Source organism: Gallinula chloropus (assembly GCF_964237585.1).
Source record: "Gallinula chloropus genome assembly, chromosome: 7".
Classification (NCBI taxonomy): Eukaryota; Metazoa; Chordata; class Aves; order Gruiformes; family Rallidae; genus Gallinula; species Gallinula chloropus.
Window position 1 is genome coordinate 3,247,685 of NC_140092.1, and position 13,691 is coordinate 3,261,375.

General features: G+C 40.7%; 1 protein-coding gene across 1 annotated transcript in view; it reads right to left on the reverse strand.

Annotated features, from left to right (window-relative positions):
• EVC (EvC ciliary complex subunit 1) overlaps nucleotides 1-13,691 on the reverse strand; it is a gene marked incomplete at its 5' end in the record, with an annotated part of 53,047 nt that overhangs the window by 28,226 nt on the left and 11,130 nt on the right. Inside the window, 5 exons of the mRNA XM_084266975.1 lie at nucleotides 2,098-2,196; nucleotides 4,982-5,130; nucleotides 8,748-8,964; nucleotides 9,750-9,908; nucleotides 12,288-12,425. Of these exons, the coding sequence (XP_084123101.1) occupies nucleotides 2,098-2,196; nucleotides 4,982-5,130; nucleotides 8,748-8,964; nucleotides 9,750-9,908; nucleotides 12,288-12,425 (762 nt within the window). The remainder of the gene's footprint in view (nucleotides 1-2,097; nucleotides 2,197-4,981; nucleotides 5,131-8,747; nucleotides 8,965-9,749; nucleotides 9,909-12,287; nucleotides 12,426-13,691) is intronic.

Sequence of the window (13,691 nt, forward strand, 5' to 3'; positions counted from 1 at the left end):
CTCTGCAGTGTTTGTAGATGTGCCCAAACTACATTGGTACTACAAACTAGACAGTTCAAACCTGACTAGGACTTAGCAATAGTCAGCACTGCTACAAGACCTACCTGAGGGTGGCTGGTACACAGCTGGATAGTCTAACATTTGCTTGCTTAGGTCTCCCTGAGCTGCAGTCACACCACTGCACTGTGGAGCATCTCAAATCCTTGTCACCTTCCTACGGGTATATTGCCTTCCCCAACAGCAGCAGTAGCTTCTCTGGAACAGACACCTGGAGAAACTAAGTGAAGGGGCAAAACCCAGCTGCCCAGGGAAAGGCTTCTGCTTGTTCAGGCTGCAATTCTGCTCTAAGAGTGTGGTGGAGCAGACAAAAGCAAAGGCACTGTGGCTGTGAGATGCAACTCCTTTCCCCAGTAAGAAACCTAATTTAGCTTTTGCCCCAGGCAATGGACAACCTGTGTAACTACTGCACTTCCTTCAGTTGCAGAAGTCAGAACAGCTCTGCTTGCCTACAGTGGGGCTATGATCACTTGTATTTTCTCTCTTTAAAAGGTAAATTCAGAAGCTTCTCTCCTAAAACAGTCCTTAGGATCTGCATTTATGCTAAATGTCACACTGAAATGTTTTATTACAGAAGAAAAAAGTGGAAATTAAGATTTGTGGACCTTCATTCAACAGATGCCAGTTAGATAACAGTACTTGCAGTTTTTCATGTCTGGCAGTGTTTGTTCAGGTCCAGGAATTAGAGAGCAGCTGTAATATGGAATATAATAGCTTAGAGCTGGCTGAATTGGCAGAGTTCAAGTTTGTGCAGCTCTCCTGGCAACTTGGCAATTCTAGAAACACGTAATTCACCCAAACCAATTTCTCTTTAATAGAAAAGAAAACTTAGCTAACAGTGCTGAAAGAAATAGGATTTTCAGTCTGATTTTACTGTCACTAAAGCAGAGTACACAATAAAGGAAAGAACTGCAATTTCACAAATGAGGTGAAACTGTGAAAGATTAAAAAAAATTGCTTAGTTCCCAAAGACTTCATGAAAATTGAAGAAGAGGGTAGAGGTTGGTAACTCTGGAGAATGGACCATGCACAGTAATATCAGCAGACATGCTGCCTTTTCTCAAATGAAATAACTTTGTACAATTAATCTGCTCTCATTCACTGGCACAGCCCTCCAAGTAAACTTCTTTCTCCACAGCAGTTGTTCCTCTCAAACACCCTGTTGCTTGCACAATTACATAAAACCATGGCAAAACTATTTGTTCTAAACACAGTGGCTTGCTTTCTTTATCAGTTGGATTTGAAAAAGTGCATGGGGTCTAGTGCTAATTAAGGCTGTGTGGGTATCTTATCCAAATGTGACAGGGACTACAGCTTTCCATAACACCCTGATCTGGTGATAATTAATCACGACAAGGATCCTGTTGAGCTGAAAGTGTTTAGTTCCAGACTCATTAAAGGTCATGCTGGCTACAGTTTTGGGCTTCATCAGATAGATCACTTTATCTTATTTTTTTCAGTGCAGACAGAAAATAATTAAAGATGATGCAAAAGCATAAAGCATATACATATTTTTCAACTCAGTAGCATAAAGAAGTGTAAAAATACTACTTACACCAAAGATCTGAACTTATTTCAGGAAACTAAATAGTGTCAAAATAATTTCTCTGAGAGGAAAAGAGATGAGAAAACTATTTTTAGAGATACAGTGAAGTTAACTAAGAATAGTATCATGCTACCATGGTGCAGGGGAGATAATTACACTATATAAATGAAGTTTACCTCCTGGTAGTAATGCCAGATGTATCCACTCAATGTTATTGCAGCCTTGTCAGCCATGCAAGCAGCACATTTTGGCAGACCACATAGGCATTTTCTGACAATTATGAGGTCAGGGAACATAGCATGTTGGGAAGCTAGTGGAAAAGGCAAGCTAAGACTGCCCTGTCTCCATCTCCTCATTTGCCAGCCTAGCTTCCTGGAGCTGCTGGGCTCTCTCCTGCAATTCCCCAATCGTCCCTAATGCCTGACACTGTGTAGTGGGGTTTGAGGATCTTATGAATTATTTCAGTAAATAACATATATCACTAGGGGTGGCACCTTATAGAGATCTGAAACAGCTTCTGTGCTCTTCCAGTCATCCTCCTCCTCCAGTTCCCACTGTGCTTGCTGATGCTTCTCTAACAGCTCATGGTAAGCCTAAAAGAAACACAATAGGTGTTAAATAGATGAAAACATTTTGATAGCTTCTTGTGAGCCTCTCCTTCCCTTTCCATGTACCATCAGTAGTGTTTATCTGGAACCACAACTCAGAGGGAAATTAAACTTGCCTTGCCACCTTAATTTCAGCACATCCAGTCTTGAGTATGAAACTCCCTAACTTCAGCAATTTGAGGTTGAATAATACATACCTAATACTAGAAAACACGTGAAATTACCTGTTTTGCAATCTGCTTTTCTGTTTATTAATATAACTATCACAGCCAATACTATCAGGTGCAAACCAGCAGAGCCTTGGTTACAGCTCTGCAGGGCTTTGGCACTGGGGCTGGGTACCATGTCCCAAGCTACCATCAGATGGCACTGTGCCGAAAAGGCTGATCTGTGACTTGGTCCCAATATAGTCCTTGCTCACAGGTTGAGGAGGGATGCAATTTTTTTTTCCTTCAAGCCAGGACTGTGGTATGTTTGTGGCCTCGTGCTGTAATGGAAGACTGAATTTCATAATCAAAGAACATCTCATTCTATAACTGACTGGTCTTTATACATAAATATTCCATGTTTTGATTTAAACTGCCACGTGCCTTCTTATGTTCTGGTGGTAAATATGGCTTTCTTCATTAGGTATGTCAATATGTCTCTTCTAAAGAGCACAAAAGTGCTCATACACTCTTCATTTGTGGCTATTCTTGTAGAGTTGGACTTTAAAATTCACACTTACCATGAAATCATAGGTTACCAAAACGTTTTACAAGTTAATTGCTGAAACTTGTATGTCCACTGGGAGTAGGGCTGAGCAAGACTAGACTACTGTAACTGGCACTTTTTGGCTTCCATGCATCACTTGATCATTCCTGTATTCTCTGCCAGTAAAAAAAAACCAAAATGGAAATGCTCCTTTTCCAGTGGAAACATAAATGAAGGAGACAGAATAATACAGGGACTCTAATCTTTACTATTCTGTCATGTAAAAAATAAAATAATCAGAGCTGCAGCAACTAAATCGTTCCCATTGTCTTCAGAAGAAACTGAGGTGAAGGAAAGTTCATTGCAAAATCCACCTTCTTAATTGGCAAACACTTAAAATTCAGCAGAAAGGTCAGTTACTGCTGAAACTACTTCCATGGTTCTGTGAGCCCTCTGATGAGGTGGAGGATGGAAGGCACAGAAGAAAAGTGCATTTATGGGTACAACTGTTGGCTCATGGTTAAGATTCAGGACCAAGCCCTTCATTGCTGGGCTAACTATGAAACAGGTTTAAAACAGCTCCTAATGTGGAAGGGATCATTTGTGCAAAATAACTATTTAAGTCAAATCATGGGAGATACATGTTATATATATATATATATGTTTCTTATTCTTCAAGGAATCTCTGGACCCAAGACCCTATTCTGGGACAAAAGGTGCTCTCCACTGTGGCAGCAGACAGGCTTAAATTTCTGACTTGTTTTATTATTTGCACAAAGACATTTTATAAGATTAAGACTCACTTGAGTTCTGTCCTGCAGCATGAAGTGCAAGTTGCCCATTCCTGCTCAGTCTGTCATAAGCAGATCATTAGTCTACAGGTTAAGTGTTATCTTTTAGCTTTCTAAGGTACACAAATTGAGCTTCTCTCTCAAAGCTGTGTGGCTCTGACTTTGCAGAGGAGGTCTTAACACAAAATTTCTAAGCTTTGTTTAATGAAGCTGGGATGTGGCAGAGTTTTGAATGGTGTGTATAAAGAAAATCCATTCACAATTCTCCACAGCTACAAAAATGTGTGACAGAATTATTTCTCTCAGGTTATGAAAAGCCAAGAAAGTAAAAAGTGTTCTCCTGTTTTCAAGTGCCTGGAACCTTTTGTTTTGAAGTGAGGTGCTGCCAGGCAGGTGTTGCATACAAGAGCAGTAATGGCATTACTCAATCCATATAATATAATTAAAGAACTTGGCCCCACAGTACAAAATTGCACTGTTGAGATCAATAAATTTTGACAGATTGCTACAGCTGGAATCTGGGTCTTCTCATCCAGTAATTTATCTAAGTTATTAGATTTCATCAAAAGTTTAATGCTGCTGGATGTAACCACTTTAACCTTAAATTATTTATTTTCATCAAAGTTGAGAATTGATTTTTTTTTTTATTTCTTAATAACTTGTGTCTGTAGTTCTCAGCAGTTACAGGAGTTCTGCTGCTCTCAGCATTTATAGCCAAGAACTCTGATTTCACACATACACCCTGAGCAGTAACAGCAGAGCTCTACAGAAAATATGGCCAAGAAAACATTACACTGGCCATTGTATACCATATTAAACTACCTAATGCAAACCTTCTCTAAGGTATCCTGCCAGTGATCATAATGAGTTTTCCCTCTGCTTATGTGCAATTTGATAGCCTTCTGAGCATCAGTAACCTCATTCATAGAAAAGCAATTAGATAAGTACAGTCTGTTTTATTCTATAACTCAGGCCATATACTTTCCTCCAGAGATTTCCTATATTGAACCAAAACCACACTATCTAAGTAAAAGACATTTTCTCCAATACATGCAATCTAGCATTAAACCCCTTTGGCATTTTGTTCCAGTGTGGCAAGATCAAAATTGGAGGAAAAGTATGCAAGCCTAGGCAATAGGAAGTCTGACCTAGCCTACCTGTGCTGTACTGTACATGATTCTCAGGGTGACCAAAAAAATCCCAGTTTTATGCAACTGGGAGAAAACTGTGATCTATGTGGCCTCAGAAAATAATTCAACAGTGAAAATAAGCTTTTATGTGCCTACCTTCAGAAAATCATGAACGTCTTCAACATGAAAAGTTTTACTGAGGAGATTTGCTTGTTCAGCCTTCTGCCTCTGCTTGAGCTCTTCTCTCTTCTCTGCACGGCACTCCAGTCGTTTCAAGATCAGATCTTTACTTTGCTGGATACATTCTGGAACATAAACCACTGATGGTTAGATACCACAACTCCACAAGGAGAAAGTAGCATCTGCTACTGTCACACAACATAAGCTCAGAGAAATCTGTTAGTAAGTGAAGTAGGCAAGTAATTACCATACAGGATTTCGAATTTGATTCTTACCCTGATGGTCTTTTTAGATGTGAACTTTTAGGTCCTTACATAGCACTTAAATCTACCAGGCTTTTGGATCACTACCATCCTGCACCCTCCCTTTCACTGCTGTTGCTGCTACAAGGCCAACAAGTTAGTACAAGAAAACAGATTCCCCCCAGAAACACCCCAAACCTCCTGCTCCTGCCTGGGGAAGGACCAGAAGCGGCTCATTTCCTAATTACAGATGTGTGAATGCTGCTGCAAGGACAGGGGCAGTAACATGGCAGGGAGGAAAGGTCTAGTTCAGATTAACTTGAACTGGTATGCAACTATACCAGATTTCCAAAGTGACTTGTCCAGAAACCTGCAGCACAAGTTGTCAAGGCCCCTCTGATTTTGTGTTAGTACTATGAAAAGTTTGGGAGCAGTTCTTCCCCTCCTATCATCCACTCTATAGATCCAAGCATTTTATAAATTCCTGAGTCTTATCTGTAATCTGTGCTGCAAAATGGAATCCATGCTTGCAGTGTTCTGCCATTACTTCATGTCTCATTGCCTGCCTACCTAAGAACAACTTTATTCTCTTCTTCCACCCACTGCTTCCCAGACCAGTACTTCACTCCTGACACAGGCAGCTAAACAGGAAGGCAAAAAAACAGCCATCTGGGATGTGATGGCAGGACAGCGGCCCAACTGCTTTAACTGAGAGAGTCTTATGAGGAGAAATAAAAGAATACAGCACTGAGCATGTTACTTATTCTCTATGCTAATTTACTGTGCTTATCCACATGCTGATGATGCACTGACAAAACACTTGAAAGTACAGGAAAGAGTATAATAAAAGTGTCATCTGAACAAATGAAGCCACTGTTATTTTTAACCACTGCTTGATTCTTCACTACTTCCCTCTTTGCTTCCTAGGAGCACAGTCTTGCTGGCTTTATGTTCTGCTTGTGAACTATAGGTACAGTTTAACTCAGGTATTTAGAAGCTTGTAAGCAAGGTCAACATACACTCTCATGTGAAAATGCTGTACTCCAGATTTCTTTTTCTAAGCACACTTCATTTCTATCCATCACAAGGAGGTTGACAATGCCCTTCTGCACAGGCCATGCTAGCTATAATATATAGCAACATATAACTGTAAACACTTACTCTGCATAGAACCAAGGCCTTACCAGAGTTGGTTTTGCTCTGGAACAAGAGAAACTTACCAAATAGGGGGAAAATCACCCGTAGATGTATGTTTATGCTTAAGGAATGTTAGTGGCTGTACATATGCAAAGACTATGGACCTACCAGTTTTAGGTAGGAGCAAAGACCCATGAAATAATTTGTATCACAATATAAATGAATCACAGAGTACCAGCAAACTATTCACATGATTGGTGTTTTTAACTGGAGCAAGTCTGCAGCATGGCAATTTGGATCACCTATGATGAAATGGATGGAGAGCAGTGGATATTGTCTACCTTGACTTCAGCAAGGTTTCTGACAGCCTCCCCATCAGATCCTCACAAAGAAGAGGGTGATGTAAAGACTGAAAGAGCAGACAGTGAAATGGACTGAAAGCTTGCACTGAGTCCGTCTGGAAGCTGGTAATGAGTGGTGTACCCCAGGAGTGAACACTGGGTCCAAACCTGCTCAGTAGCTTCACTAATGACCTGGATGATGTGGAAAGAGTGCACCCTCAGAAAGTTTGCAGAGATCACAAAACAATGGGTGTGGCTGGTACCACAAAGGGCCATGGTGCTCTCCACAGGGTCCTTGACAAGCTGGAGAAATGGGCAGATGCAAATCTCAAGGAGTTCAACATGGAGAAGTGCAAAGTCCTCCACCTGGAGAAGAACAACCCCAGGTACATGTACTTGCTGGGGGCCACCCAGCTAAAAAGCAGCTTGGCAGGAAAGGATCTGGGGATTCTGGTGGGTGCCAGGCTGAACACGAGGCAGCACTGTGCCCCTGCAGCAAAGGGCAATGGCATCCTGGGCTGCATTAGGCAAAGCAGGATGAGGGAGGGCAGCCTTCCCCCCTACTCAGCACTGGTGAGGCCACACCTGGAGTGCCAGGTTCAGTTCTGGGCTCCCCATACAAGAGACATGGACAGACTGGAGGGAGCCCAACAAAGGGCCACAATGATGAAGGAACTGGAACATCTCTCCTGTGATGAAAGGCTGAGAGAACTGGAACTGCTCAGCCTGGAGAAGAGAAGGCTCTTATCAGTATTAGTAAATACCTGGAGGGAGGGTGCAAAGAAGAGAGGGCCAGGCTTATTTTTGTGGTGCCCAGTGACAGGAACAGAGGAGGTGGGCTTAGGTTCCTGAACAGCAGGGAAACACTTTTTTACTCTGAGGGTGACTAAACACTGACACAGGCTGCCCGGGGAGTTAGTTTATGGAGTCTTCATCCTCAGACATATTCAAAAGCCATGCAGACATCATCCTAGGCAACTGGCTGTGGCTGACCCTGCTGGAACAGGAGGGCTGGACCAGATGACCTTCAGGGGTCCCTTCCAACCTCAACCATTCTATGATTCAGTGAATTGCTGATCATGAGATATGGCACAATTTCTCAACACAAAGCCTGAATGTGAATGAGCAGCACTGCAACATTAATACATTGCAGCAAAAATACACTGCAACATGACTACATTCATTCTATTTAGGTCACTGAACTCTAACCCTGATGTCATTTTGCTAGGATAATTTTCTTTCAGTATGCCCAGAAGCAGAAATATTTCCAGAAAATGTGAGAGTAAAAGACTTCTCAATGTTTTCCTTTTGGCTGAACATGTACTATAATGAGTGCTGATGTGAAGCACTGAGCCCTTGATACAGCACCTATCAGGGAGGTTTCTCAACATGCTGGGCAATAGGTAACATGTGAAGTGACAAAGCTTAGACTTTGTTGTAATTGTGGACTTTACAGGCACACAGGTATGCAATGTGAAGGGCTGTAAGACAGAAAGACTAAAATGAAGCATGTTAGTATTAATTATTATTTTAGAATAATGAGAGCTTTATTTGAAGATCATAAGCCTTAAAGTTATCTTTTCATAGGAGTGACAGCACAACTATGTTTTGTGCACCTTCTGGCTAGCAGGAGATCGTAAGATTGCATTCTGCACATCCACAGCTATTCTGCCCCTAACATTAGCCAGTATCACTGACAATGTTAAGTATGTGACCATAAATGGAGAAATCTCACAAATGCAACAACTGTGACTCCTCTTCAATCTTCAAATTAATGAAGATAGAGATTATGTGAACTGTAAAGTAAATTCATAGTAATCCCTGAAACAAGACCTGGAAGGCTTGAAGCCAAAGTTCCTATTCTAAGCATCCATCCTTCACAGTAACAGTATTCTTGGCCAATTCATTGATACATTTTTAAAATGGAGTGGTATAAAGCTGAAGCCATAAAATGTTTACTACTTAATACAGTAACAAGAACTCACATCCATATTTGTTAAGAGCTCTGGTCTAAGTACTCACCATTGGTGAAGTGTGCCAGCTGTTCCCAGAAAGCCTTGTGCAGATCTGTTAAAAGTTCTTCCTTTTGTCGCACAGAGAGATTCTTCTTCACAGTTAAATGGTCCAGAACATTGGATACTGTGTTCAACCTACACTTGCACTCTTCTGGTGTATAGGACTTCAGTGAATCGACTATTTTCACCATAAACTCCCAGTTGAATAACCTCTCCTGAATGTCCTAAACCAAACATTAGAAAGTTCTATTTAGAAACCAAGAATGGGTCTTGGGTTGTGCTTGTCTTTTAAATGATCAGCTGCAAAGGCTATTTTCCTACCTGACCAGCTTAGCTGCTCCAGTGCAAAACCAGCAAGCTATTAAGTACTGTATCAGTTCACCACTGAGCTAAAAAGGACTAGTTATCCATTTATTCCCCAAATTACTAATAAATTCACTGTGCCAGATTCTGATTGTACTGTTAATCTATAAATTCCATGCAATTCTTTCAGCATACCCTCTGCAAAGTAAATAAAGGATCTGTTAGATTTAAGGCAATGCAAAACACAGTGCTGATGCATTTATAAATACATTTTTCCCCCCTTAAGACCATAACACCAAGAGATGTTAAAGGGTTTCAATTCCAATTAGTCACTGGACACACAAACATCTTCAAATCTAAATTAGGATTTCTCAAAAAGAAACATCTTAATGTCCAAGATAATGATTCTCTTTCATCATTAGATCTAGAGTTCTTGCTCCTGGCTCACTTTTTCCTAACATGACTGCCTGAACAGTATTTTGAGAATTAGAACTTGAGTGCAGAGAGTTCATCCTCCTGGGAGTCATCATGAACTGCAACAGAAGTTGAGCTCTTAGCAAAAAAGCAAAAAAAAAAAAAAAAAGAGACAACCAGAGTAAGCAGCCTGCATCATTCCTGAGGCAGGACTGGCAGACTCTGTATACTTGCATCATGCTTTGTGTTCAGACTGAGTATCTCTCAACTCTCATTTCTTTTTGTACTGTACCATTGCCTGCAAATCTTGAGATTCACTTAATAAGCTTTCTACTGCAATCATCTTCTCTGTTAGATCCATCGTTATTTTTGTTGCTTTGGCACTTGAACATTTTGATTGGTCCAAAAAAGCCTGCTGGGCTTTGTCAGTCTGCTTCCAGAAAGCTTCCACCTGTGGAATATCAATCAAAAAAACAATATATGTCCCCTCATTAATCATCCAGTATTCCATTACAGCAAGAGGCATATGAGTCTACAGAGATGCAAGTCACTGAGACTAAAGATAGTTTTCAGAATTAGTTATAGGGAACATTCTGCAAAGCTAAAGAGCTTATTCACTCCAGAATACACATGTTGGGGGCATATAACCGGTATGTCAACCCTGACCTTTGTAAAGGTAGTCATTCTGTATAACTCACTAAGAATTTGTTGTTACTTCTCCACACACTGTGTCTATAAAAGCCTCCTATGTTAGCATTAATGGGAATGCTAAAAAACAACCCAAAACAACAAACAGCAGCCCCTTTTTTTCTGAGAAATTTATTTAGCTGTAGGAACAGCCATTCCAGTCAAGCAAGATTTTTGCTAAAAAAAGAAAACTGAAAATTGTCAGTTTTTCACCAGTAAAGCCTTTCATAGCCACATGCTACATAAGCACTTTATTAGCTGTGCTGAAATTAAGTACTTTATGCAGCATCAGCAGTCTATTTGTCTATTTCAATATATTATATTATGGTTTAATAAACTTCAGCAATCTCTAGTTTTGAGCTCCAATCCCATGAACATTTAGGACTGTGCACAACTTAGAACATTCTATGGTCTTTTGTGGAATTACTAGTACACATAAAGCTAAGAAAATGTATACATCACCAAGATTTGTATTAGGCATTTCTGAGTTCTGCAAAAAACCTGTGACTGGCATCTGTGAGTGTGGCAAAAAAAACCCTCTTTATGTAACTGAGGGAAGAGTGGATTAGTTCAAGGTCCTGATCTATACGAACCCGTGTGCAGAGAAATCATTTTCAGCAAGATGAAAAGCATCTGCTGGCATAAGAGTGACAGACCCACTGAAGGATGACTGGTGCTGGTGAATAACTGCCTCATGGTTCTCAGTGAGGCTGCCATGGAGTTTTTATGTGACCACCTCTGGAGAACGATAAACAACCAATTTTTCAAAGAGCAAAGTTAAATCACAAAAGAAACCTGACAGGGGTGTACCATGGTTGCCAGGACTTCCACTGTAAAGCAAAAGGCACAGAGAATCACAAGAAGGCTGAGAAAATGCCTAGTGAAGCACTTAGCCATCAGACATTAAAAAAAATGTTAACTCCTCTATGAAAGAGACCCAAGGCTGAGATGATGGGCTTTTTAGTTCAGGGCTGAAGTGCCACAGTCAATCAGCACAGGCAGCTCACAGAGCCATCAGTCTGAATAGTCAATCTCTCATTTTCATCAGCAGTGAATTTGCTCAAACTTCAAAAACAGGACTGGGAAGAAGAATGTCTTTTAGATTACTTGGCTTACTGGAAAATATTCTGCAGCATATTCTTAACCTCCAGCTTTCCAGCCTCCAAGACACAGTGACACTACTGCAGAGAAAAAATCCCCCTAACTTCGCTTTGAGAATCAAGTCCCTACTCTCAAACTATACTTTTTACATAAAAATCATGTAAATGCATGATAACATGCAGAGCTCATAAGGCAAAATGTCTTGCTAAAGTAAGTGTGCAAAGCAAGCTAGAAGGTAATTATTTTCTTAGCAATTATTGCAGCTTAGAAGTGTTCTATAGACTCTTACTACTCTCTTACTCAGTGTTGTGGTTCAGCACCAATCAGTAGCTGAGCACCGCACACTATTCCCTTACTCCATAAGGGGAAACAGACAGAGCCCCTGTGGGTTGGGGTAAGGACAGGTTACTGACAAAATCACCACGAAGGGGGAACAATAACAGCCCGCAGCAAATTTCTCTTACACCCACTACTAACAGAGTACCTTATCAACCCAGTGAAAACACAGATTTCTGCACCAACCTGGCTGCACTCAGACTGCCCCAAAGGCACCAAGGAGCACCACTCCCAACCAGCCCCTTTTATGGGGGAGTTGTCAGGTGGTGTAGAAACAGCCCAGGCTAACTCAGCTCACCTGGGCTGACTCAGCTCACCTGTGTTGGCTGCTTGGGGAGGGTAACTCTGGCCTGGCTGGAACCAGGACACTCAGTTATAGAGGACTGAAGAAAACAAGGCAGTAGGGTAATATTCCTAAAAGTCAAGCTATATCTAGGTTTGAAATAAATCTTATCATCTGACAAGCAAGAGACATTTCTCAGTTCTAAACCCAGTGTGATAAAACAGTGGTTGCATAAAAAACACACTAGCTATTAAAGGGAGATGGAAATACTTTGCTGGAGCAATGTAAAAGTGTTTTCAGGGCTCATGCACACCTGAAGTACTAACTGTGGAGTAGTCAACACAACTGTTTAAAAAAAGAGGCATTCCTCATCAAAGAATAACATTAAAATACAATTTTAGGAGAGAAAAATTAGAAAGTTACATTATCTATTATGTGCTCAGAATATTCTCTTTCTTTCCTTTCTAAGTCTTCTACAGTCTGGTATTCTGAATTATGGGCTCCTGACATCTCAGTACTCTGAAGTCTAGAGTCAAGCTGTTTCTGTAATTCTTCAAAATCCTGCAAAAAAAGCAAGTGTTTTGTTAAACAGAAAAACAGACATAATTTCCAAATTTGAAGGTGAATTTGTATGTCAGTTGTGGCTCATGGTTAAGGAAGGGAAACAAGAGCATTCACAAAGTTCTGTCTCTGGATAATGCACCTCCAGAAGCAGGCAAAGAAAACTGAAGGTATCATATGGCAGCTCTGAACTACTCTCACTACAAATACATACATTTCTACTAGTATGTCAGAACTGTTGTCAATCTCTACTGAACTCAAGTTTTCTTTAATGCTGCTCCATGAGCTTTCATAATCTTTTGAATCTATCCACAAGCGTTTTTATTTTAATTCACATGCATCTTAAATGGCAGCTGACTGTACACATTGTGTTTGGAAGCACAGAGTATCCAGATATGACAATCAGACAGTATTTCCTGCAGAGCAGTAGCACACCCAGATGAATACATCTGTATTGCTCACAAGGGATGAACTACAGGCTACGTGATTTATGTGACATCCCAACCCAAAAGGCTGTTATGTCTCCAAGATATTTCTTTCCAAAACATAGGATACAGGAATCCCATACTGCCACTTAAATAACTGGCCTACTCCAGCAATTACTGCATCTAATAAACAAGATTTAGTCTTTGTCTTGCAGCAGCTCAGTTAGGCACGTGAAGACACCGATGCCATCAAGCCTGGCTGAGGGTTAGGCTCTATTGGGAAACATGCCTAATCTTATCACCTTTGTGCTTAGAATTTGAAGTCATCCAGAAGTTGGTCAGAAAAGGGGATTTGCTGACCAAATCTCACTTTTCATTTAGTAAATACAATAAAGTTTAAGACCAAATCTATTCATTCACCAATTGTGAGACTGCACAAACAAAATCAAACTCAGCAACTACAGCTTGTAAGCCAACAGATTTTATTGTCTAGAGATGAAAGTCCATCTGTATGTAAGGGAAAAAAAAATCATCACTGTGGGAAGAATTAAATGCTGGACTAAGCTGCCAAGAGAGAGAGGAGTCTTCTTCAGTGCAGACATTCAAGCGTTGGCTTGGCAGGGCACTGGTCAGCTTTATGTTATTCCCTGCTTCCTACAGAAGGTTGGACCAGGTCATCTCCAGGGATGGCTCTCAACCCAGACTCTTCCAATACTCTAGTCTGGAAAATGGAACCAGTAGCAGTGCTGTTTTGTTCAGTTCTGTAATGCTTTTTTTCCTTCTAATCAGCTTAGAAAAAAGTATTGTGACCTGAAATGCCTACTGACTGCAACGTATGTCA